This window comes from Neoarius graeffei, chromosome 24 (assembly GCF_027579695.1).
Source record: "Neoarius graeffei isolate fNeoGra1 chromosome 24, fNeoGra1.pri, whole genome shotgun sequence".
Classification (NCBI taxonomy): Eukaryota; Metazoa; Chordata; class Actinopteri; order Siluriformes; family Ariidae; genus Neoarius; species Neoarius graeffei.
Genome location: NC_083592.1, coordinates 22,414,046 through 22,440,813, shown reverse-complemented (window position 1 = coordinate 22,440,813; position 26,768 = coordinate 22,414,046). Strand labels below are relative to the sequence as shown.

General features: G+C 42.1%; 1 protein-coding gene across 1 annotated transcript in view; it reads left to right on the top strand.

Moving 5' to 3' along the window:
• Positions 1-26,768, top strand: part of ciz1b (cdkn1a interacting zinc finger protein 1b) — a 124,546-nt gene that overhangs the window by 93,004 nt on the left and 4,774 nt on the right. The window contains exons 13-15 of the mRNA XM_060906896.1: positions 3,019-3,132; positions 3,211-3,265; positions 3,355-3,476. Of these exons, the coding sequence (XP_060762879.1) occupies positions 3,019-3,132; positions 3,211-3,265; positions 3,355-3,476 (291 nt within the window). The remainder of the gene's footprint in view (positions 1-3,018; positions 3,133-3,210; positions 3,266-3,354; positions 3,477-26,768) is intronic.

Genomic DNA, 26,768 nt, shown 5'->3' with positions numbered 1-26,768 from the left:
TGTGCAGCAATAAGGCTAATATAAATCTATAAAACTAACATGAATCACTTAATGCAGCTTTAAATCTAACATTCAATCATTTCAATTTCAAATTCAACACTGAAGAGACTGGTTAAATCTAACAATCCTAAATCACATGTAGCTATAAAACTAACTTAAATCATGGCTTTAAATCTAACAGTGTGGTAGCTGTGTTGTCACCTGCTGGAAAGTCCATACCAAGGAGAATAACGGATCAGGGTTCCATTTAATGCTGTATAGATAAAGAGACCCTTAAAGGTCTCCTTGCATCGTTTTTTCATTAATTGTGCGGTGGTCTCTAGTATGAATGAATGCCCTGTGAGCCGGTTTTGGTGAAAAAAATGCTGTGGTTCTCCTGTTTCAGGCTGTTCTAGTTTGCTGGAGGAGTGGGTGGCAGGAGAGCGACAGGATTTCAGCTCTTACTCATTAATATTCATGACATGTAAACGCATTACCTCTGATTGGCTAACAGCACTGTGACGCTACCTCCAGTGAGTCAGAACAAGCGGATGTGGGTGTCTTACTACGGCGAGAGAGAAGGAACAAACCGCAAAGGGAAAAATACCGCGCGCTGATGTCATTGAGGTGCGACGCGAGGAAATAAGAAAAATTCAACAAATGTTTGTTTTTACTGAACAAACAAACGAATAAAATGAACGAGTGACTTAAAAAAAAGAATGTGGGTGTCTTTGTAAAAACTGTTTTGATTGGCTATTATGGTCTCGACGTCGATGATTTGACCAATAACGATGTAGATAACATGAATTTTACATCACATTCAACGAGATTTAAATGAGACTAAAGATGGTGACTTACAAATAATGTGTAAACATCGTTGGAGTTAATAAAGTTTGAGCAGCATGAAGGAACATACCCCAACCCCCGAAATTAATTAAAAAAAAAATTCTCAACGGATTTGGCATAATATAAAAAGGTCGTTTTTTACTCAGAAAAAGCTGAAAACTCTCATCCCTGCCTAGCTTGTGACCATGTCATGCATGCTAATGTGGAGAATATGAACATGCTATTTTCATGGGTGCAAGTTTTCCGGCATGTGCCGGAAGCTCTGTTTTTTTCGGTTCTGAAAGTGTCATTTTTCCAAATCGTGTAAATCCGTTAAGATTATTTTTTGGGGGGGGATATAGGGGTGGCCCTCTCACTGTCTCACTCTCATAGGGCCAATGATTTTCTGCGATCGCAGAAAACGGACGGAAATTATGGAATTTTTATAGTGAAACATTGCTCGTGTGTCAGAGTGTAACTGCCGCAGAAGGCTTCTGCGTAACTGCCGCTAACGCCCAAGCTGACACGCCTTTCTGGTCAAGGTAGCTTTGTCTGTGATTGTGATTGGCTTGTGACACACCTAGCCAGCCAGTGAGCTGCTTGTTTACAGATTCGCTCCCCGCGTCGCAACCAGAATGGCGATCGCGAAAAAGAAACGAATGCTCTGGTGGCCAAGGACGCCATATGGTCCTTGGCCACCAAAGCATTCGTTTCTTTTTTGCGGATTTTGAAACGGAAAATCATTGGCTCTACTCTCAGTGTATTACCGGGTTACTGCGGTACAGTCTCTGCACAAGACAAATCTTTTCATCTCGTCTTCGCCACAAACCTCATTCAATTTATATGCTGCTCACCGACGAGCGGTCCTGACTAACCCGTTGTTTCATGGTGTTATACATGTGTGATATCATGTTTCACGCACGTAGCACGTTGTTCGACCAAATCACCGCAGCTATTCCAGTGTATAGGAAAAAAGGTATCACAGCAAAAGCATATTAAAAATGGTTGTTTCAACATTTAAATTAGTAGTTGCTAGATGTTTTGAAATGTCAAGCCTTGTACTTGAAATATTATTTCAGATGAATTGATGAAATGTATTAAACATTTGATGTGAATATGCAAATCATATAACTATTAATATTATAAATGATTGCATGAGAGACAACCAATTTAACTTGAAATTTAAATTTTTTTTCGAGCCGTAAGGGGGGCTCACCCCCCTTTGTAACCCCCCCCGCATGGCTGCGCCATGCACGTCTGACCTTGTCAGACTTTTCAGGTTTTTGAAAATTTTATACTTGCACCCATGTATTTTGTAACAAAAACCTTCGAACAAAAAGTTCATGTTTTACTTACAGCTTGTGAGCCGGTGGTCGATCGTCTTGACAGCACAGATCCAGGTATTAAAAACAACCTTGAAGCAAAACCACTACTGAAGGCACCGAAGTTTGAAAAGTCACTGTGGTTGAAATGATCAGAACACAGTACTAACGCTGCATTATACTTCGCTGGTGGTGTTCCAAAGATAAATTCCAACCATTTATTCTTCACCTCTTCTATCTTGGGCAAGAAATGCAACGTTCATGTCTTACTGCCAGAAATAACACAGGCACGAACTTTGTTCAGACATGTTTTCAACTTGCTGTTAGGTCCTCTTCATTAGCTACTGACGAGATGGGCTCTGCTCAGTGTTGCCAGATACTGCTGATGTTTTCCAGCCCAAAATATGTTCAAATCTGTCAAAATGCACTTAAAACCGCCCAATCTGGCAACACTGGCTCTGCTATCTCTCCTCGCGCTTAAATCCGAACTTCCTTCCCGTGGGCGGTCGCAAGCCAAAGTGGGCGAGGCCATGAATACTAATTTACGAAGTGACGTAAGATCGTATGGCTTTTTCAGATCCGCTCGTTTTTCCGACTATTTTCTTTCATAAGCTAATACAGGGAACGGGAGTAGAATTACATTTTCACATGCAGCATGCATATGCAACTTGGAGTGAACTATGGTATTTCAAAAAGAGCCAGTATTAAACGTTTTTGGTGGAAGGGCACCTTTAAATTTGTCTTTTTTTTTTTTTTAATAATTTTGTCTGAACTTGACTGCATGGGTGTTTGAGTTAATTAGATGTGTTTCTTGGCTCTGTTGTAATTATAAAATTTCAGTAATATGATTAGATTGCATAGATCACCTGTACTTTACTCCGTTTTGTTTCAGCTAAAAGGAGGACCTGAAGTCATGGAGGAACTCATAACATTAGATGCCATAGGTTGCTTTGAAGATGACGAAGACTATGAGGAAGAAGGAAGCGAAGATGAAGTGTCTGAACAGGTCAGTGTTCTCTTTGACTATACTGTCAGTTCATTTGGTGTTTAATAGTCCATGACTTTCTGCTGTTCTCCCTAACAGGTTAATTCAGCAGAGATTAATGATGATAAAGAGTATGATCCAGACACACAGTATGGTGAGCACTGAATCTTGAAAGACTCATCATTAGTTGGGGATAAATTCTTTTATAATGGGTCTTGTCAGTTTTTATGTTCTCTTTCACAGGCACCAATTTTGTAGTCCCGGTAGCAGGTTTTCTCTGTAAACTCTGTCACAAGTTTTACCACTTTGAGTCCCGAGCTCGGGAGACACACTGCAAGTCTGTCACTCACTACCAGAACTTACAGGTGAGATTTCAAAAGGGTTTAACAGCATATTAACCTTAAATATGCATATTGGAGAACTAGATGGTTGATATCCTTTTATATGTATTGATGTGAAACTACTTTGCTGCCATACCAGTCCTTCCTTTTTGTGCATGAAAGTGAGAGAGCTGTAAATAACCAATTTGGTTGGGATTCATTTTATTTGGACAGGAAGGGTTATTGCATCTACTACAGGTGGTGCTTTATCATTTTAATTCTGCCCAGCTCATTTTTGTCTCCTTTCTTCACTGAGAATATTCTAATCAGTCCACTATTTTTCGACTGGCTCAAACATGGACAACATTTTCAGTTTTGCTTGCAGGTCTTGCGACTTGGGTTGAGAAAAAAGGTGTTTTGACCTCTCTTACTCATATTTGTTCAGGGTTGTCCACAGATTGGGGGAGAGAAGATGGATGCTTAAAAAAAATGTTGTTGGTATGACTTGGTACCACTTTATATACTTTCTTAATCTCATTAGAAGGAAAAAGGTAATCAAACTATAGGGTGCAAATCCCAGAGGTTGATTAAATTATAATGCAATAATAATAATGACTGTGTACATTCCATGGCTGCCACTGGTATCTTGTGGTCAACAGATTAATGTAACATGCATGTCATGCAGTACCAACCAAAATAGTGGAGGCTGTGCATTGCACGAATTGTGATGTGATGTCCGACGGAATAAACTAAAGCTGTCTCTCAAATAGCATTCCTATCAAAACAAGTGTTGAAGTTTAAAAGCAAAAACAAACAAACTACAGAGTGATCAGTTTTATGGACCAATTTTCTGGATGTTATTGGTGGATAATTTTGTATGTAAGGTCATAATTGTTATTCTAAGATGCAACTCATGACAACAATGATGACAGTAGTTGAAAGGTTTAAGGAGAAACTAATAGTTTAGCTGTGTGTTTTAATATCTATATGCTGCTGCACAGAGACAGATCTCTCACTCCTCCACATTTATATATGATGCTCGGGCGAGTATGTGATCAATATGGCTTGCATTGCTACTGCGTTTGTGAAAACCAGGCCGTATCAGCTCAGGTGACATCTGTGCTGGCTGTTAAAGGCCCTAATGTGTATCTGTGATCTCAACACATTTGGTTAAAATAAGATGCAAATATAGCCGCAAGCAGCTATGAGGGGCCTGCACACCTGCAGTTTTGCGACCCGTCACACATTTTCATCATAGAATGCACACGCATTTGAGATGAGAGATAATAACCTGGGTATCTGATGTGTGCACCACCAGTCATGAGTTTTTAGGCAATTGAGTCATTACTGTAAGTGCCAGTATTAGTATAACAGTAATGGTATTAGAAATGTGTTTCCACTAGGTACCTGTAGGTGGCAGTAGTCATTGAGACTTGGTTAATTACTGCGTATTAGAAAGTCATAAGCAATAGGCATGATCAGGAGACAAGACCATTCGGGTTTTGGTCATGGAGTCTCACCTTTTCTGACCGCAGTTTTAGGACTTAGGATGTAAAAATATGAAGATAAGGAAATAGTTTTTCAGTTTAAGCATTTTAATCGTTTTTGTTAATTTTTGTTGTGCCCTTTTGGAGAAATAAATCTTTTGGCTTGGAAATCCTAAAACACGAGTTGGAATGTGACTCAAAACCGAGTGGATCTACAGATAGTCAGAAAAGAGCTCCAAATGGATAAAGAAAACCCTGTGGATGTCCTGAAGAGTGGATTCAGTCATCTACATGCAAGTATTGACTTCAAGTTTGGATTTTTGTCGAAGGAACAAGTAAGAAATGTGTCCGGCTTTGCTAATGGAGTTAGCCAATGACTCAGCTAAATTTTCGTATTACTGCTGTCTGCTAATGCTAGTTCTGCTGAATATGGAAGCCTGCCTTATGGAAAATAACCACATATAACGATTATTGGAATTGTGTCTGTGGAAAATAGGAACATTTTGGAGGATTTAAAATGTATGAACAAAGTGTTGCTGCTGTTCGTCCTAAGAGGACATTAAAGCTGACTGCTAAAGGCATTGAACAAAAGCTTAGCATGACATTGGCAGATAGGAAATCCAAGTTTGCACACCTCAGTCGAATAATGAAGGAGATTGATGTCCTAATGGAAGATGAAAATAATGCTGATAGTGTGTCCCAGAAATTATCAACAGAGTTTACACAAGTGCACATGGATTTTTGCAGCCTGAATAAAACAGCAAAAGAATATATGTCTGAACAGGATATGATTAAAGACCAGAAAACCTGGTATGAATCTAGGACCAAACATCTTAACAGTTTTGTGGAGGATGTTGAGAACTGGTTACAAAGAGCTGCTGAGCAAGCTAAAGAAGCAAGACAGTGAGCTGTGGGCTGAAGTGAGCCCTGCAGATAGTGCTTCGATGGTCAGTTTATCACATAAGTTGGGGAATGCTCCTCACAGCAGAGCAGGTTCAGTTGTGTCTTCAACTACCTCATCTATAAGGCTTAAGTATGAGGCTGAAAGGGCAGCTTTGATTGCACAGGCTAGTGCATTGAAACAAAAACAAGAAATTGACAGAGAATTGGCCCAGTTGCAAGCAAAGAAAGAGGAGCTTGAACTGCAAACAGCTATTGCTGCAGCAAGTGCGAAGATTGAAGTGTTTGGTTTGCATGAGTCTGAAGTGCAAGAGCAAGAACAAGTAAAGGCACCTGAGGTAAGGAATTTGCATGCTGAAGCAGCATTCCCTGAAAAGGAAGGTGAGGAAGATGATGTGGCTTTTCCTGTACTACTACCAACAAGGCAGTCTTCACAACCAAGGCCACATTACTCTACAAGTAGAATGCAAAATGCACACAGCAATGTTTCATCTCCTTCATGCTCACGTGCTGACAGTGCTCATGTTGGTGGAAGACAACGTGACGACATGCAGATTAAAGACCTGCTTGATGTTATGAAGCATCAGAATGATATCACCGAGCTGCTTGTGAAACAACAAATGTTGTCATCCTTACCATCAGTGGACATTCCTGTTTTTAGTGGTGACCCAACTGAATACAGATTTTTCACTAAAGCCTTTGAGCATGAAATTGAAGACAGAACCCCCAGTAGTAAAGACCGTCTATACTTTCTGGAGCAGTACACAAGCGGTCAACCCAAAGTGCTTGTACGAAGTTGTCAGCATATGCATCCTGTCTTAGGGTACAAAGAGGTCAAAAGGCTATTGCACCAGCATTATGGTAACGAATACACCATTGCTATGGCATATGTGGAGAAGGCTTTGAAGTGGCCTGTCTTAAAATCAGAAGACGGAGCATCTTTGACTGAATTGGCTGTTTTTCTCACAAGTTGTCTTAATACAGTGGAAGGAATGGAGTTTAAAGAAGAGATGGATAGTCCAACTAACATGCGTGCAATTATTGCAAAACTTCCTTTCAGGTTGAGAGAAAGATGGAGGGGATTCGCATGTGACATACAAGAAAAGACCGGTTTTAGAGCCAGGTTTGAAGATTTGGTGTACTTTGTGGAGAGACAGGCAAGAATAGCTACTGATCCATTATTTGGCAACATTCAAGAGCCTGCGAGTTCAAAAGACAAAAGGCATAGCTAAACCTGGCCACCCACAAAAGTCCAAAGAAATGAAAAGCACATTTGCAATAAGTGCTGAACCTGTGACTGACACTAAACAGTCAACAAGCAAGGCAAAGGACTTGAGTTCCTCTAGCGAGAAGTGTCATTTCTGTCAGAAAGAACACAAGCTGGCATCTTGTAAGACCATTGTGCAGAAACCTCACAAGGAGAGGCTAGAATTTTTGAAGTCCAAAGGCTTATGCTTTGGTTGCTTGTCACCTGGGCATTTGAGCAAAACTTGTGAGCAGAAAATAACATGCAAGAAGTGCTCATTGAAACACCCTACTATTCTGCACATAGCCAGCAAGCCTACTGGCCAAACTGAGAATAACAAGACAGTGACTGACAGCAGTCCACCATCACTGGATAAGGAAATTTGTGGTTGCACTGGGGCCGGGGATGCAAAATGTGCCCTAGCTGTTGTTCCAGTGAAAGTTAAGTCTGTGAAAGGAACACATGTTGTGCAGACCTACGCATTTTTAGATTCAGGCAGTTCAGCTTGTTTCTGTTCTGAAGACTTGATGCATGACCTAAATGTGACTGGAAGAAAGACAAACATCTTACTTCGCACGATGGGACAAAAAAGACCTGTTAGCACATATGTTGTCACAGGACTGGAGATTTGTGGATTGGAAGGTGATTCCTATGTGTCACTTCCTCAGGTGTATTCACAAAAGGAAATTCCCGTCAAGGAGGACTGAATTCCTAGACAAGATGTGGATAAATGGCCACACCTGAAAGAAATCCATGTCCAGGAGATTGAGGCTGGCGTAGGATTATTAATAGGAACCAATGTGCTGAAGGCTTTGGAGCCATGGAAGGTTGTTAATAGCGAGGGTAATGGGCCTTATGCTATCAGAACTGTCCTTGGGTGGGTTGTAAATGGTCCTCTGCAGAAGGAAGACCCAATGGAGAATGATGAGGAATGGCCAGAAGTGGCAACAAACAGAATTTCTGTGGCATGTCTTGACAATCTCATTCAACATCAGATGAAGCTTGACTTTCCTGAAGCTCAGCAAGCAGAGAAAGTGGAAATGTCTGAAGACAGACGATTCATGGATTCCATGTCTAAGTCGGTACAATTGGTCGATGGACACTTTAGCATTGGTCTTCCCCTGAAAGCGGTGGATGCCAAGTTAACGAACAACCGAATGATAGCTGTGCAAAGGGCAGAGCATCTGCGAAGGAAATTCATGAGGAATGAGAAGTTCTGTCAGGATTGTCAAGTTCATGAGTGACATGCTGGAGAAGGGCTATGCAGAGAAAATTCCCGAAGAGGAGGTCCACAACAACGAAGATGACGGGTGGACGTGGTACATCCCACATCACGGGGTCTACCACCCTACCAAGCATAAGATCAGGGTAGTCTTCGATTGTGCAGCCAAGTTCCAAGGAATTTCTCTAAACTCACAGCTACTTCAAGGACCTGACCTAACCAACTCCTTAACTGGTGTCTTGTTAAGGTTCAGGCAAGAAACGGTAGCCTTCATGTCAGATATAGAAGGCATGTTCCATCAGGTACGGGTCCCTGCCAACGATGTGAACCTTTTGAGATTCCTGTGGTGGCCACAGGGGGACCACAGACAAGAGTTGGAGGAACATAGGATGGTTGTGCACTTATTTGGGGCAACCTCATCCCCAAGTTGTGCCAACTATGCACTCAGGCAGTGTGCTGAGCGCTTTCGAGATCAGTTCAGTGCAGAGGCATCCAAGACAGTGATGCGACACTTTTAGGTCAACGACTGCCTACAGTCAGTTGCATCTGAAGATGAAGCAGTGGCACTGATACAGGAAGTAAGAGCTCTGTACGCTTTGGGCAGATTTAGAGTGACCAAGTGGACCTCTAATAGCCGCCGAGTCCTGGCATCAGTTCCAGAAGAGGAAAGGGCCTCAGGGGTCAGAAATTTGGATTTGGACAAAGACTCGCTTCCTCTAGAAAGAGCTCTAGGGGTACAATGGTGCATTGAATCAGATGCCTTGAAGTTCAAAGTAACCATTCAGAAGAAAGTGCTCACAAGACGAGGCTTGTTGTCCATGGTTAGTTCCATCTACGACCCTCTAGGGATTCTCTCTCCCATAATCCTCCCAGTGAAAGGTATACTGCAGGAATTGTGTGTGAGGAAACATGGATGGGATGATGATATGCCAGAACCCCTAGTGAAGCAGTGGGAACAATGGACAACTCACCTGCACAAGTTGTCAGAGCTGGAAGTGAGGCGATGTGTTAAGACACATGACTTTGGAACAGCTACAACAGCCAGACTGCATCATTTCACCGATGCTAGTGAGCGAGGTTATGGCACTTGTACTTACCTGGTCTTGAAAAATGAGAAGCATGAAGAACAGTGTTCTTTCATCATGGGAAAGGCAAGAGTTGTGCCTCTAAAACCAGTCACGATACCCAGGCTGGAGCTCACTGCAGCGACTGTAGCTGCGAAGATGGACAACATGATACGAGCCGAGCTAGACATGGATTTGGAGGAATCGGTATTCTGGACTGATAGTACCACAGTCCTTAGGTACATCCAGAATGAATCAGCAAGGTTTCGTACATTTGTTGCCAACCGGATTACAGCAATCAGGGAACAGTCCAAAGTAAACCAGGTGAGGTACGTGGAATCCTTCAACAATCCAGCGGACCATGCTTCCAGAGGTTGCACAGTGGAAGCGTTCCTGAAGGCCAATACCTGGTTATCGGGGCCGGAATTCCTGTTGCGGCCTGAGGACGCATGGCCTAGCTTTCCAGACAGTTTCAATCAGTCTCTGGTGAAGGATCCTGAAATGAAGGAAGCTGCGGTATTCACTGTGGTCACTGAGAACGCAGAGGATGTAGTCCTAAAGTTCATCCATCATTATTCAGATTGGCATCATCTGAAGCGAGCGGTTGCGTGGATGATCAAGCTTAAGAACACCCTGAAGCTTCTAAGTCAAAAACAAAAGGAATTTGCATCAGCCTTGAAAGAAGGAAGTGATGGTCTTGGAAAGGATAAGAAGAACATGGAAAGAAGGATGGCTGAACTGAAGGCTTCTTTGTGTGTCAGTCCTCCATCCTTGGATGACATCTTGGAGGCTGAGTTAGAGATTGTACGACTCAGCCAGCAACGTGCATTCTCTAAAGAGAAAGCTGCATTGGAACAAAGGAAATTGGTCTCAAAGAGCAGCCCCCTCTACAGATTGTCACCTGTCTTGCAGGACAACATTGTGAGAGTGGGTGGCAGACTGAATAGAGCCAGTATGCCTGAAGAGTCGAAGTACCCGGCTATCTTGTCAAAGGATATGCACATTACATTGCTTATCCTAAGAGCAGTCCATAAAGAAGTTGGACATAGTGGTCGCAATTATGTGCTGTCAAAGTTGAGGCAAAAGTATTGGCTGCCTAAGCCTCATGCCGTCATTAGGAGCATGCTGTCTCAGTGCGTCACCTGTAGACGGCTTTACGGTACTGCAAGCAGTCAGATTATGGCCGACCTTCCAAAAGACAGAGTCTTACCTGACGAGCCGCCATTTACTATTGTCGGTGTCAATTATTTCGGCCCATTCGACTTCAAGAGAGGCCATACAATGTTGAAGAGATATGGAGTGCTTTTTATGTCTCTTGCAGTGAGAGCAGTTCACACTGAGGTGGCAAGTTCACTTGATACAGACTCCTGTATTCATGCCCTACGAAGATTTGTTGCTAGAAGGGGTCAAGTCAAAGTGATCAGATCGGACAACGGCACAAACTTCATCGGTGCAGAACGTGAGCTGCGACAGGCAGTACAGGAGTTGAATAAGGAACAGATTGAAGCTGAAATGGCACAAAGGAACATTAAGTGGATCTTTAACCCCCCAACAGTGTCCCACCATGGTGGGGCGTGGGAACGCCAGATAAGATCAGTGAGGAAGATCCTGAATTCTGTTGTGAAGCAGCAGACTTTGGATGAGAAGGGTCTGCAAACACTTATGTGTGAGGTTGAGGCCGTCATCAATAGCCGCCCTCTCACGAAAGTATCGGATGATCCTAACGACTTGGAGGCAATTACCCCGAACCATCTTCTTTTGATGAAGACCAAACCTGTAATACCTCCAGGTATCTTCAATGCCAAGGATATCTACTCCAGACGCAGATGGTGCCAGGTCCAGTATATGGCAGAGTTGTTTTGGAAACGCTGGACTAAGGAGTATTTGCCAGACCTGCAGCAAAGGCAAAAGTGGCTGCACCCAAGGCGTAATGTTGCAGTTGGTGATATTGTGCTTCTGATTGATGATTCGGCTCCCAGAAGTTCCTGGATCATGGGGCGAGTCATCGAGACTATCCAGGACAGTAGGGGAAGAGTTCGACTGAAGACCAGCACGAATCTTCTCCTGAGACCAGTCACCAAGCTGTGTCTCCTACTTGAAGCAGATATGTAGCATATTGCTTGCTGCATGAGACAGTGGTAAAGACTGATCTCCAACGGTGAGTCATGTGCTTGAACCTCTGACTCCATGTTGTTCCAGTTTATGAAGACATATTGGGCATTAATAGAAACTGAACTTTAAACATTCCTTATTTGAAAACATGATCAAAAGAGTTCCAGACGTGAAAACATTGTAAAAAAAAAAAAAAGATTGTACAAAATTTGGTTGTTTTTATATAACAAATTGTTTACTGTTACTAAGTTTTAGTACTTTAGTATAGTTTAATGTTTATGGTAATTGTTTGTTTATTTACAAGACAATTAGGGGCCGGATATGTAAGTGCCAGTAGTAGTATAACAGTAATGGTATTAGAAATGTGTGTTTCCACTAGGTACCTGTAGGTGGCAGTAGTCATTGAGACTTGGTTAATTACTGTGTATGAGAAAGTCATGAGCAATAGGCATGATCAGGAGACAAGACCATTTGGGTTTTGGTCATGGAGTCTCACCTTTTCTGACCGCAGTTTTAGGACTTAGGATGTAAAAATATGAAGATAAGGAAATAGTTTTTCAGTTTAAGCATTTTAATCGTTTTTGTTAATTTTTGTTGTGCCCTTTTGGAGAAATAAATCTTTTGGCTTGGAAATCCTAAAACACGAGTTGGAATGTGACTCAAAACCGAGTGGATCTACAATTACTGTCCAGCTCCAAATGGTGGTGCTATATCAGAGGGTCACTTTGGGCATGTGGATATCATCAGAACCATCATATCATATATAAACCTGTGAAGTTTGAGCCATATCAGGCAATGATTGGTGAATTTATGACACATTTCCTGTTTGCATGGTGAAACATAAATTTGTTTTGCCATTTCAACATCTTGCAAGATATCGCAAATCCATTTGCAATTCAAAGTCATCAACGTCTTAGCATCACGTCTACCAAATATGGCATAAATCCAGCAAACTGCCTCAGAGGAGTATGTCAAAATGTAACATGTCAAAATGCACAGAACCAAAAATAACTCTCTTCCTGTTGAAGATGGCTAATAGAATGTATATTATGATTTTGTTCATCTTGGGGCACTCCACATGCGCCTACCAAATTTGACACGGATAGGTGAAAGTATATACCGGGCAGAAGTCTAAATGACATGTGGCGGTGCTATAGAGCCCCCTAGACACACCCAGGTCCAAGCCTCTATCCTTGTGGAGCAGTGGCCAGGGTTGATGTGTGTACCAAATTTCATGAGTTTGAGTTTTTCAGCAATGGAGTCATTACTGTCCAGGTCCAAATGGTGGCGGAGGGTCACTTTGGGCCATGGGGATGTCGTCAGAACCATTATATCCGATAACCTGTGAAGTTTTAGCCATATCAGGCAATGTATGGTGAATTTATGACACGCTTCCTATTTGCGTGGCGTAATGTATAAATTTATTGCCTTGCCATTTCAACATCTTGCAAGATATCGCAAATCCTGTTGCAATTCAATTGGCTAAAACAACGTACATTTCAGTTTTGTTCATCTTGGGGCACTCCATACACCTACCAAATCTGACATGGATAGGTGAAACTATATACCGGGGAGTCTCAATGACACATGGGGGAGCTATGGAATCCCACGGGGACACCTGGGGTCAGGCCCCGATCGCCGAGTAGCGGTGCACATGACTGACGTGTGTACCAAATTTCATGAGTTTTCGACCTTGGGAACCACCTCCAAAATGGCAAAGTGTTGAAGAAGAAGAATGGATACAGAAACAATCGGGCCTTGCGCCTCTGGTGCTCAGACCCTAATAAGAATTGATAGAGAAACAATAGGGCCCTGCACCTCTGATGGAGACCAGAGGCCTTGCACCTCCGGTGCTTGGGCCCTAATAATAATAATTTATTATTATTATTATTATTATAAAGGCCTTGCACCTCTGGTGCTCGGGCCCTAAAAATAAGTGTCAATGAAATTTATATAGTTACAGTGGATATAAACATACCCCTGTTAAATTACATTAACAGTCGCAAATCTGAACACCTTTTAATTCAGTGTTTTTTCTTTATTTTTATTAATTAAGACACTTCATATCTTGAAGTAATGATGGACTGTCACTTTTTATTTGAGCAGTTCTTGACATAATATGGATTGTTGAATAGGGCTATTCACTGTTATGATTTACTGTTAACTGTTTGATGGTCTCATGCATTAAGAAGGTAAGAAATTCCACTAATTAACGTTTTACAAAACACATCTGTTAATTGAAACATTCCAGGTTGATTTGAACCACCTCATGAAGCTGGTTCAAATAATGCCAATAGTGTGCAAAGCGTTATCAAGGTAAATGGTGGCTACCTTGAAGAATCTAAACTATGAAACGCATTTTTTAAACATTTTTTTTTTTGCGCAATTCTGTACATGCTCCGTATGCTATTTCATAGTTTCGATATCAATATTGTTCTACAATATAGAAAATTGTGAAAATACAGAAAAGCCTGTGAATGAGTAGGTGTGTCCAAACTTTAGGGTTTGTTATTTAAAAAATTAAACTAAGATAAATCATGTCAGATGTTTTACACCATCAATGTGGTATAGCAACCAATAAAATTCAGCTGAAAAACAAATGTTTTAAGAAGGAAAAGGGGCTTAGAATATACTGGTTGCATAAATGTGCACACCTCTTAACTAATACTGTGTGAAAGCACCTTTTGTTATACAGCACTCCGTCTTTTTGGGTAACAGTCTACCAGCGTAGCGCATCTTGATTCACCAATGTATTCCACTCTTCCTTATAGTAACACTCCAGATCTATCAAATTTCACAGGCATCTTCTTTGCACAGCCCTCAAGTCAATCCACAGGTTTTCAATAGGATTTGGATCTGGGCTCTGACTGGGCCATTCCAAAACTTTGATCATTTTGTTCTGAAGCCTGTTTTGTTGACTTGAATTTGCGCTTTGGGTCATTATCATGCTGGAAGGTGATTTTTTTTTTTTTTAATCTTCAGCTGTCTAACAGAGGCCTGCAGATTTTGTGCCAAAATACACACCCGCTTTATTAGGAATGTCTGCAGACCTGCACATTTATGCAGTTATCTAATCAGTCACATGGCTACACTGCAAAAATCTTGCAGATACTGGTGAAGAGCTTCAGTTAATGCTCAAGACCACACTGGATTCCACTCCTGTCAGCCAAGAACAGGAATCTGAGGATATCATGGGGCATATGCTTATGAAAACAGTTGAGGACTTGGACTCTCTTTTTGTTCTCCCCCCCCCCAATCGTCAATTGTCTAGTTTGGTTCAATGTTTTGTGCAATGCTTTTCTTCTCTCCAAGAGAGTGCTTATATGAGCTACTAGATTCTCCCTGGCAGCTCAAACCATTTTCCTCTGATGTCTCAAGAGGGCATTTCCACCCACAGAACTGTTGCTCAGTCAGTGTTTGTTTGTTTTTGACACCATTCTGTATGAGCTGCAGAGATTGTGTATAAAAATCCCAAGAGGAGACTTCCAGTCGGAACGCCGGCAAAATGGCCGCATAGCGAGGGAGCTCCCGGTTGAACCAGAGCAATTAGAGAAATACCCCCATACAAACCAAACAAATCATTCTGTAAAAAACGTAGAGAGAGGGGATAAAAAGCGATATCACCACCTTGAGCAGTAAACGTCATCTGAAGACAGGTGGGAGAGAAAGACGGAACGCAGCAACAATTAGTAACAGATTTGAGCTAGCAAACAACGTGGTGCAGTGCGGAGAAATGGCCAACTTGCATTTGATTCTGCAAGAACTAAGAGGGTTTCGCCAAGAAAACAAAGAACAATTAGAGACAATAAGAGACGAAATTGTAAAGGTGAATACCAGACTAGATGAGGTGGAAGGGCGAATTGAGAAAGCAGAAGAGAGGATCCAAAACACAGAAGACGTCATCACAGCTATGCTAAAGCTGCACACCAAGTTGGAGGACAAGTTGCTGGACCTGGAAAGCCGCTCCAGGCGTGAGAACACAATGATCTATGGGGTGCCAGAGGGATCCGAGAAGGACTCAACCACAATGGTCTCATTTGTGGAAAATTTACTCTGCGAAGGTCTCGAGCTAACGCATGACATGCCCGACCTGCAGATTGAAAGGGCTCACTGGTCGCTGGGACCACAGCCGCCGGGGGACGCGCCGCCATGCTCCATTATAATCAAGTGTCTAAGCTTTAAAACAAAAGAGTCATTAATCTGCAAAGCATGGCAGAAGAAGGGATTTACCTGGCAAGGAAACCGTATACATTTGGATCATGACTATCCACTTCTAATACTCAAGAAAAGAAGAGAATACACAGATCCGCAAAATGCTGAAGGAAAATAAAGTTCAGTTCCAGACCCTCTTCCCTGCCAGGCTACGCGTGAGACACGAGGACGGAGCCAAAACCTACGAGACAGTAGAAGAGGCATCAGAGGACCTGCTGAGAAGAGGCTACTCCGTGATAACCACCACACCTCCGGAGACGCTCATGGAGCAGGTGCAGCGGCTGACCTGGAAGAGAGTGGACAGACGAGCAAAGAAGGGCACAGCTGAACGGGAACAAAGCTACAAGGAGAAGCTCCGAGCCTTCAGGAAACCATCACTGACCCCCTCCGGGACTTGAAGGAAGTAATCCACGCTCGAGGACGGCGGAGTGAATTGTGAAATCTTGTAAAATGTACTGACTGTAATTAGTGGTGAAGATACACTATTGGTTTGCTCGGGGCAATTTTTTTTTTTTCACTTTGGACCTTTTCTCTTTTTCTCTTTTTTTTCCGACATGTGACTGTGGCAGGTAAGGGGCCTCTTCCTCCGGTCTGAGGAGGGAGACTGTTCCCTTCGAGCCTCCTCGGGAGGCTCAACAGGGTCGGATTATCAGACCCTACATAGGGAGTCACACAGACAAATAGTGTTCAGTTTGATGTTGTTTAGAGTGTTAGTTGTTTTTTCCCTGCTGGTTCTCGCAGGGAGGGGGAAGCGCATCGGGTTTTTGAGAGGAATGGAGGGGGAAAATCACACAGATGCAAAACAGGGCTTTAAAAATAGCGTCATTTAATATAAATGGAGTACTCAACCCAGTTAAAAGGGGGACGATCTTGTAAAAATTAAAGAAAGATAAATTCCAAATAGCCCTCTTACAGGAGACGCACCTCAACGATGCCGAACATACTAAATTGATTAATCAGGATTTAAACATGTTTACTTTTCTTCACATGGATCGGGGAGACGGAGAGGAGTGGCGATTCTGATATCCAGTGCGGTAAATTATGAACACATCAGAACATAAGGATAAGGAAGGCAGATTTATTATGGTTATAGGGAAAATAGACGGTACTGTGATGAATCTCCTTAACGTGTAGGTGCCACCGGGCAGTGACTGGTCCTTTTATAAACATATGGTTGATTTAATGACAACAAAAAGTCAAGGGATTTTAATATGTGGCGGAGATTTTAACATCCAATTAAATCCCAGAATTGACTCATCAAACGGGAAATCTGACGCAAAAAACATTAGCAGACGATTAAATACTTGGATGCGTGAAATGGGGATTGTGGACGTATGGAGAGAGATAAACCCGACGAGCCGAGACTGTTCACATTATTCGTGCGCTCACAATGTTTACTCACGCATCGACTACTTTTTTATGCTTAAAGGAGATCTTTTCAGGTTGAGTAACTGTGAAATAGGACCTAGTACTATTTCAGATCACGGTCCCATCTATATGTCAATCCATCTGAATAATAACAAGAAATCCACTGTCTGGAGACTGAACTCAAACATTCTGAATAACCCAGTTATTAAAGATAAATTGAAAAGCGAAATTAAATTGTATTTGGAAAGTAATGATAATGAAGTGACACCACCCATTCTCTGGGATGCATTAAAAGCAGTGTTGAGGGGTAAAATAATAGCCGCCATCTCATATGAGAAGAAAATTAGGGAACAAAAACTCAAAAAATTAAAAGAGGTCTTGAAGAGACTACAGAAAGAACATGCAAAGTCTCTCAAAGATGACGACAAATGTAAGATTAAAGAATTAAAAAAAGAAATAGATGAAATAAATACTCAAGAAATTCAGAAAAAGCTCCTTTTTACAAAGCAACAATACTATGAGACAGGTGAGAAATCATTGAAACTTCTATCGTATAGGTTAAGAAAACAACAAGCGGACAGAACTATATATAAAATAAGAAACTCCGAAACGAATGTCGTAGAAACAAGCCCGGAGAAAATACAACAATGCTTCCAAAAATACTATAAAATATTATATACACAACCACAGATAAGCAACGACAACCAGATCGATGCCTTTCTGGCCCAGGTAAATTTTCCAAAGATCACTGATGAACAAAATGGAAAATTAATATCTAAAATAACAAAGGAAGAAATTCAAACAGCAATTAGGAGAATGAAGGGGGGGGGGTCTCCAGGGACAGATGGTTTTCCCACAGAATGGTACAAAACAATGCAAGATCAGCTAATTCCAACATTATTAAAAACATTCAACTGGGTTTTGGAGAACAAAAATAGTTTAAGCTCCCGGATAGATTCAGTCAGGATGAATATTCTTCCATGGATGTTGTACCTTTTTCAATGTTTACCAGTTAAAGTACCATCTAAACAGTTCTTAGAGTGGGACAGATTAATAGCGAGATATCTGTGGCAAGGGAAAAAGGCCAGAATTAAATTTAAAACGTTGCAATTAAGAAAAGAAAAGGGGGGAATGGGCCTTCCCTGCTTACAGGATTACTACCACGCAGCTCAATTGAGACCTTTAGTCTGCCTGTGCTCGCCTACATACACTGCAGCATGGAAGGAAATAGAAGGAATGACGATAAAGGGAATTCCAATAACAGCTTCATTAAGTGACAATAAACTACAAGAGGAACAGGAGATCCCAGAGGACTCTAACAAGCAACTTCCTGAAGTCCTGGCAGGAAATAGTCAAAATTTGCAGATTAAAAGACACATCTAAGATTATGAGGTGGCGTGCCTATGATTCAGACTTTACGCCAAATAAAACTGACAGCAGATTTAAGACATGGATCACAAAAGGTTTAACTACCTATTATTCATTTGTCCACAAGGGGGCATTTAAGAGTTTTGAGGCCCTACAGAAGGATCATGGTCTAGGGAGAGATGATTTTTTTTTTTTAGGTACCTACAAGTGAGACACTATTATAACAAAAATATTAAAGAGGTGTTAGGAAAAGATGAGTCAGGGTTCATGGAGGTATTCTTATCATTAACTGGGTCCAGATCTTGCAACAAAATTATCTCCAAATTATATAATGCTATAACAACTATCCAAACAAGAGAATACAGAATACATAAAGAGGAAGTGGGAAACAGAAATAGGGACAATGATTACACAGGAGAGCTGGGAGAAAATATGTCAACTACAGTGGATCTCAACCGGGTCAAACACATGGTGGGAGTTATGTTGGAAAAGTATAAAAAAAATTTTCATCACACCCATTCAAAAACGTCATCAAGGTAGCGGGGACGCTTGTTGGAGACTCTGTGGGTTTAATGGAGCCAACCACTTCCATATCTTTTGGGATTGCCAAGCAATAAAATCCTACTGGGAAGAGATCCACAAACATATTAAAAATATATTTAATGTGAACATTCCATTAAAATGTGAAACGATGTTCTTGGGTAATAATAATGTTTGAAACATGGAACATAAAAGACAAAAAACTGCTGACTATACTGTTGGCAGCTAGTAAGAAATGTGTTACTAGGAAATGGTTAAAAGTGGAACCTCCCACCATCGACGAATGGATTGAAATTGTTTGAGATCTATGTTATGGAAAAGATTTCTTTTTCCCTCAAAGTTGAGAGAGATGATTTTTGTAAGATCTGGACTAAGTGGACTGAATATGTAAAACCAATCAGATCTGATTTTATTTAACTATACTCATGTTTTGTGTGAATCTACCCTCTTTTATTTTTATTTATATATATATACTGATTGCGTGTAGGGGTGCGCTCCCCGGTTCTGTTGTTTGTGTTATTGCTTCCACCTGGAATGGTTTGGGTCCGTGGAAGAAAGCTCCAGAGGGGCAGTATGTACAACATCACTGTGTCCTTGACAAACTGAGTTAATGTACGTGTGTAGTGATGTATGTGATGGAGATGTGCCTTTCTGAATAAAAAGAGAATTTCACAAAAAAAAATCCCAAGAGATCAGCAGTTTCTAAAATGGTCAAGTTTATTTGTAAAGCGCTTTTAACAAGAAATATTGTCGCAAGGAAAAACTCCTTCAGGCGACAGGAGGAAGAAACCTTTAGAGGAACCAAGACTCAAAAGGGAACCCATCCTCATTTGGGTGATAAGATAGCGTGATTACAGTGGTGCTTGAAAGTTTGTGAACCCTTTAGAATTTTCTATATTTCTGCATAAATATGACCTAAAACATCAGATTTTCACACAAGTCCTAAAAGTAGATGAAGAGAACCCAGTTAAACAAATGAGACAAAAAAATTATACTTGGTAATTTATTGAGATATGTAATATTGGATCATTATCCAATATTATATATCTGTGAGTGGCAAAAGTATGTGAACCTCTAGGATTAGCAGTTAATTTGAAGGTGAAATTAGAGTCAGGTGTTTTCAATCAATGGGATGACAATCAGGTGTGAGTGGGCACCCTGTTTTATTTAAAGAACAGGGATCTATCAAAGTCTGATCTTCACAACACGTTTGTGGAAGTGTATCATGGCATGAACAAAGATTTCTGAAGACCTCAGAAAAAGCATTGTTGATGATCATCAGGCTGGAAAAGGTTACAAAACCATCTCGAAAGAGTTTGGACTCCACCGATCCACAGTCAGATCGTGTATAAATGGCAGAAATTCAAGACCGTTGTTACTCTTCTGCTTGCCTGACCGTGTGCCCTCTCCCTATCCGCCTGCCTCTTCTACCATCTATGAACACAGGTATGAGCAACAGCCGGACACAGTGCTTTAAGATAAGCGCGTAATGGCTGTACAACATCTACACTTTGAATTTAGTTTGCCCCTCACATAGTAAAAAAAAAATGTTCTTTAAGTGCTTAAAACCTGGAAACTCAAACTTGAAAACAGGATTTGTTTGTTTGAATGGACTGTGGACTTGTTTGGACTGTGTGTATTGTCTGCACCATTTTGGAACAAAGCTCTGAACTTAAACTAAATTTGTTCTGTGTCACATTCAACTTGTTTGAAACGAATTGCTGAAATTGCTTGAAAAATGTTTCATCCAGTAGCCACTGAAACTGAGCCTGCTGATTCTCCTACAGAGGATACTGATATAGCCATCATGATGGAAAAGAAATTAAGTCAGCTCATTGCAACCTTAGAGGGAAACTGAGTGTTTGTACATGGAAACAAAATGAATTAAAGGACTTTATGGATAAAGGTAATATTGCTGATGTGGACGAAGGCTTTCAAGGTCTTACTGATGCATTGAATGAATTTGACAAAGCTCATTTGTTTGTGCAAGATATGTTGACTGGTGATGAAAGGGAACATGACCATGCCAACTGGTATGAACCAAGAAAGAACTCCTTATTTTTAGATGATGTGCAGCCATGGAAAGGCAGCCCATCTCAGCCACTACCCATCATTACTCCCTCGGACAGCACTTCTAACATGTCAGGGAAGTCAAAGAGATCTGGCTACTCTTCTAAATCTGGCACATCTTCAGTGTCATCAGCACGCGCAAAGGCTGAAGCAGAAAAGGCAGCTCTTCTTGAACATGCTGCTGGACTTAAGAAGAAACACACTCTTGAACTGCAAAGGATGCAACTGCAAAGTACAATAGAACAGAGTACCCTGGAAACTGACATTGCTGCAGCAAAGGTGAAAGTTCTGGAGAATTACGAGAAACAGCTGGAAGGAAGCAAAGTAAAATCTGCCTCTCAGTCAGAGCCACCTATGGATGGCATGAATTCTTACCTGGAAGTACAAGGAAAAACCATAAAGGAAACTTCTTTTGGATCCAGAACCTTCAGTTGAATATGTAAATATAAATGTGGTCCCCAAGACTCCTCTTCAGATACTTACAGCCCATAAGCGAAACCAACTGTCCTTTCAACCACCACTGACGGAGGAACTCCCTCATCAGCCAACAGCAGCTGCCACCTCCACTCCCACCATAGTAGCAGCCGCCTCCACTCCCATCATTGTAGCAGCTGTCTACTCCCACCACAGTATCAGCCATCTCTGTCCTCATGACTACAGCAGATACTCATGCCCCAGCTTTGCAGCCATTACACTCAAATATAAGTAGTGGCCTAAATGACATAGTAAACCTCTTTCTTCAGCAACAAAGGTTATCATTGCTTCCCACTAGGGATATACCTGTGTTTGATGGCGAGCCTTTGAACCTTTCATGCAGGCATTCATACATGGAATTGAAAATAAGGTCATTAGTAATCAGGATCGCTTGTATTACTTGGAGCAATACACCTTCCGGCCAACCAAGAGAACTGGTAAGGAGCTGTTTGCACGTGCGTACAGATGAGGGATATACAGAGGCTAAAAGATTGTTGGACCATCATTTCGGTGACGAGATAAAGCTCACTAATGCATACATGGAGAAAGCTTTGAGTTGGAGTAATATTAAGCCAGAAGATGGAAAGGCATTGTCCGGTTATGCACTCTTTCTTCGAGCATGCTGTAATCTGTCACAAACTCTGCAAGACATGGAAGAGCTTAGTCTACCTTCTAACCTGAGACTTCTTGTTTCAAAGCTTCCTCTTAAGTTAAGGGAAAGGTGATGGTCAATCGCATTTGACATCCTGGAGCATAGGCAAACAAAGGCTACTTTCTCTGATCTTGTTAACTTCATTGAGAAGCAAGCTAGAATCATGGAGGATCCACTCTTTGGTGACATACAACAGCCATTTCCCATAAAGAAGGTTCTTCAGCCCAAACCTGTGTCAGATTCTAAGCTTTCCTTTAAAAGCAAAGGTAGCTTTGTCACTGTTGTGACAGATGCACCTACACCTCCCATGAGTGAAGTTCCCAAACAAGAAGGGTTAAAGAAACCATCTATTAATGACAAGTCTATTAGTTCAAACCCTTGTCCAATTTGTAAAGGAACATGCCTTAGATTCATGTGAAGAGTTGCTATCCAAGCCTCATAATGAACGTTTTGAATTGTTGAAGAGGAAAGGTGTTTGTTTTGGCTGTTTGGTAAAGGGCCATATGAGCAAAGATTGTAAAAGACTCCTCACCTGTACTGTGTGTTCTAAGAAACATCTGAACATCCTGCACATCCAGAAGCCTGATGATGGAGTCACGAACCAGGAAAGGAGCTTATGTGGGTCTGAGAAGTCCATTAATAGTGGATTGGTCTCACTGGAAGAGAAAAGCATTGGATCCAGTGATGATCATTGCACACTGGCTATTGTACCTGTTCAGGTGAAGCTAAGTAATTCAAATCAAATTGTCCAGACTTGTGCTTTCCTTGATCCAGGTAGTTCTGCCACATTTTGTACGGAGAGTCTCCGAAGACGGCTGAACACAAAGGGATGGCATCACAGGATCCTTTTGCGCACTATGGGTCAGGAGAAACCCACTGACAGCATTGTCATCAGAGGCTTAGAAGTAAGTAGTTTGGAAGGGGGAGACTTCTTTGGACTGCCAGATGTTTACACACAGAAAAAAATCCCAGTCAGCAAAGACCATATCCCAAAACAGAAGGATTTGGAGAAATGGCTATATTTGGAAGATGTATTCTTGCCAAGTATTGATACTGATATTGATCTGTTGATTGGAATAAATGTGCCCAAACTTATGGAGCCATGGAGGGTGGTAAATAGCAAGGGCAATGGGCCTTTTGCAATCAAAACCCTGCTGGGCTGGGTTGTTGGTGGTCTCCTCCATGATGAGCACACTTGTCTCAATAAGCAAAGCAAACCCTATGTCTACAGCCACCGGATTTCTGTAAAAAGAGTGAGTGAGCTTCTGGTTCAACAATTCAATCATGACTTCCCTGAGAGTGCATATGAGGTGGAAATGTCTCAGGAAGATCTGAGATTTCTGGAAATAATGGACACCTCTGTGAAACTACATGATGGACACTATCAGTTGCTGCTACCATTTAAAAGGGATCCCAAAATGCCAAACAACTGGCTGATGGCAGAGCAAAGGGCAGTGTCTTTAAAGAGAAAGTTTGGGAGGAACAAGATCTTTTAAGAGGAATACAAGCTGTTCATGGACACCATTTTAAAATGTGGACATGCTGAACGTGTGCCCAGAGAGGAATTGGCATTTTAGTATGGCAAGGGCTGGTACATACCCCACCATGGGGTACGTCACCCCAAAAAAGGAAACTTGCGGGTAGTTTTTGACTGCTCTGCATCTTATCAAGGAACATCTCTCAACAGTGAACTCTTGCAGGGTCCAAATCTTACGAACTCCTTGATTGGGTTCCTGCTGAATTTCCGCCTTGAGAATGTGGTCATCCTGGCTGATATGGAGATGATGTATCATCAGGTCAAGATACCCTCAGAGCATGCTGACTTTGTGTTTCTTGTGGTGGGATGATGGAGACATCTCTCAGCCTCTCTTGGAGCACAGGATGACGGGTCACATCTTTGGAGCAACGTCATCAGCTAGTTGTGCCAGCTATGCCTTGAGAAGAACTGCTGAGGACCATAAAAACAACCTCTCAGCTGAAGCAGTGAACACGGTTTTAAATAACTTATGTGGATGATTTGCTGAAGTCAGTGGATACAGAGGCTTATGCCATTCACCTGTATCAAGAATTGAAAACCCTGTGTACAGCGAGGGGTTTCAATCTCACCAAGTGGTCAAGTAACAGCCGAGCAGTCTTGGCTCACATTCCTGAGCTTGAAAAGGCAAAGGGAGTGAAAGACTTGGACCTAGACCTTGAAGACCTACCTCTGGAATGAGCTCTTGGTGTGCACTGGTGTGCTGAAGAGGACGTCTTTAAGTTCCATGTGTCCCTCAAAGAACAACCATGCACCAGGTGAGGAATTCTGTCTATGGTCAGTTCAATGTACGACCTGTTAGGATTTCTTGCCCTGTAACCTTTCCAGCAAAACGCCCCTTGGAGGAATTGTGCAGGCTGAACCTTAGCTGGGACCAAGACATTCCTAACGCTCATGCAAAATCCTGGAAGCATTGGTTGCATGGCCTTGGAACTCTCACAGACTTCAACGTCACCCGCTGCTTCAAACCGAAGAATTTTGGGAAAGTGGAGTGTGCACAGTTGTATCACTTTTGTGACGCAAGTGAAGCCGGATATGGCATGGTGACCTATTTAAGGTTCGTCAATAGTCAGGATAAAGTGCACATAGCCTTTGTCATGGGAAAATCTAGAGTGGCTCCATTGAAGCTAATGACCACCCCATGTCTTGAGCTGACTGCTGCGGTTTTGGCAGTTCGTATAGACCAGGTGCTTGCAACTGAGTTACAACTGCAACTGGAGCCATCTGTATTTTGGACAGACAGTACAACTGTCTTGAAATACATAAGAAATGACAGCAGACGATTTTACACCTTTGTCACAAACCATGTTAACACAATCAGGGGCATCTCTGATGTGTCCCAGTGGAAACATATATCCCTGGAAAAATGAATCCAGCGGACTATGCATCACATGGATTGAATGCTGAGGAATTTCTGAAGAACGACATCTGGATTAATGGTCCCAAGTTTTTGGCAGACTTGCCTAAACACTGGCCCAATCCACCTGTCGAACTGGCAGTCTCTCCAGATAACTCAGTGTTGAGAGAAGTGCTTGAAGTCCATGCCACTGTTGCAGGTCATTATAATGCCACCAGCGCACTATTGAATTACTTTTCAACCTGGAGTAAGCACAGAACTGCCGTTGCCTGGATTCTGAAGCTGAAGAGCTTGCTTGCCCAATGTGTCCTGAAAAGAAAAGGGGCCTTAAAGACATCAAAGGCTGGTCCTATGTCACTCTCCACTCAGGACATAGAAGAAGCCATTGGGAAGTTCTGCCAAGGTCAAGGATTCCCGCAGGAAATGGCAAGCCTACACAATGGAAGGAACATAAATCGGAAAAGTTCTATCTTCAAGCTGGATCCAGTGCTCGACCGTGGTATATTGAGGGTTGGTGGCCGCCTGAGTAAGATGGCTATGCCAGAAGAGCAGAAACATCCTGCCATCTTGCCTAAGGGACATCACGTTTCAAAGCTTCTGCTTCGTCATATCCACCAGCAGGTAGGGCACAGTGGAAGAAATCACATATTGTCAAGCTTACAGAAAAAATATTGGATTCCTTGTGCAAATTCCCTTGCGAGGAACATTGTGAATAATTGCGTGCCCTGCAGGCGGAAACATGCATGTGCAGGTGAACAAAAGATGGCTGATCTGCCAATTGACCGTTTGACTCCTGACCTTCCTCCATTCTCACATGCAGGAGTGGATTATTTTGGACCTATAGAGGTGAGAAGAGGGCGTGGCATGGTAAAGCAGTATGGTGTGATATTTACTTGTCTCACTAGTAGAGCAGTTCATCTGGAAGTGGCACACACTATGGATACTCTTGTGTGAATGCGTTCGGGCGCTTCATATCCAGAAGAGGTCAAGTAAGAGAATTACGGTCAGACAATGGAACTAATTTGATCTCCGCTGAGAAGGAGTTAAGGGAGGCACTGAAGTCTTGGAATATGGATCAAATTGAGTGCAGTCTCATACAGAAAGGTGTTAAGCGGACGTTCAATCCTCCAGCTGATGCCCACCATGGGGGCATATGGGAGCAAATAATTAGAATGGTGAAGAGGATTTTGTCATCTATCACGAACCAACAATCCTTGGATGAGGAAGGTCTAGTCACAGTGATGTGCGAAGTTGAATCCATCCTAAACAGCCGTCCTTTGACAACCATTTCAGATGACCCCAATGACTTGGAACCACTGACACCCAATCACCTACTGCAACTTAAGGTTCAACCCGTGCTACCACCAGGAATATTCAGAAGGGAAGATCTGTACGCCAGGAGGCGGTGGCGACAAATACAATATATTGCTGATCTTTTCTGTACACGCTGGATACAGGAATATGTTCCACTCATGCAAGAACGAGCCAAATGGTCCCGCATCAGGCCAAATTTCTTTGTGGGAGACGTTGTTGTGGTGGCTGATCCTACAGCACCACGAGGCTCATGGGTGATGGCAAGAGTCATTGAAGCGAAAGCAGATTCAAAGGGCCTTGTTCGTACTGTAAGACTACAAACTAAAACCAACCAGCTCCTAAGACCCATCAGCAAGATCTACCTCCTGGTAAAAGCTGACAGCCAAGATTGAATTGAGACTCATGAAATGCACACGT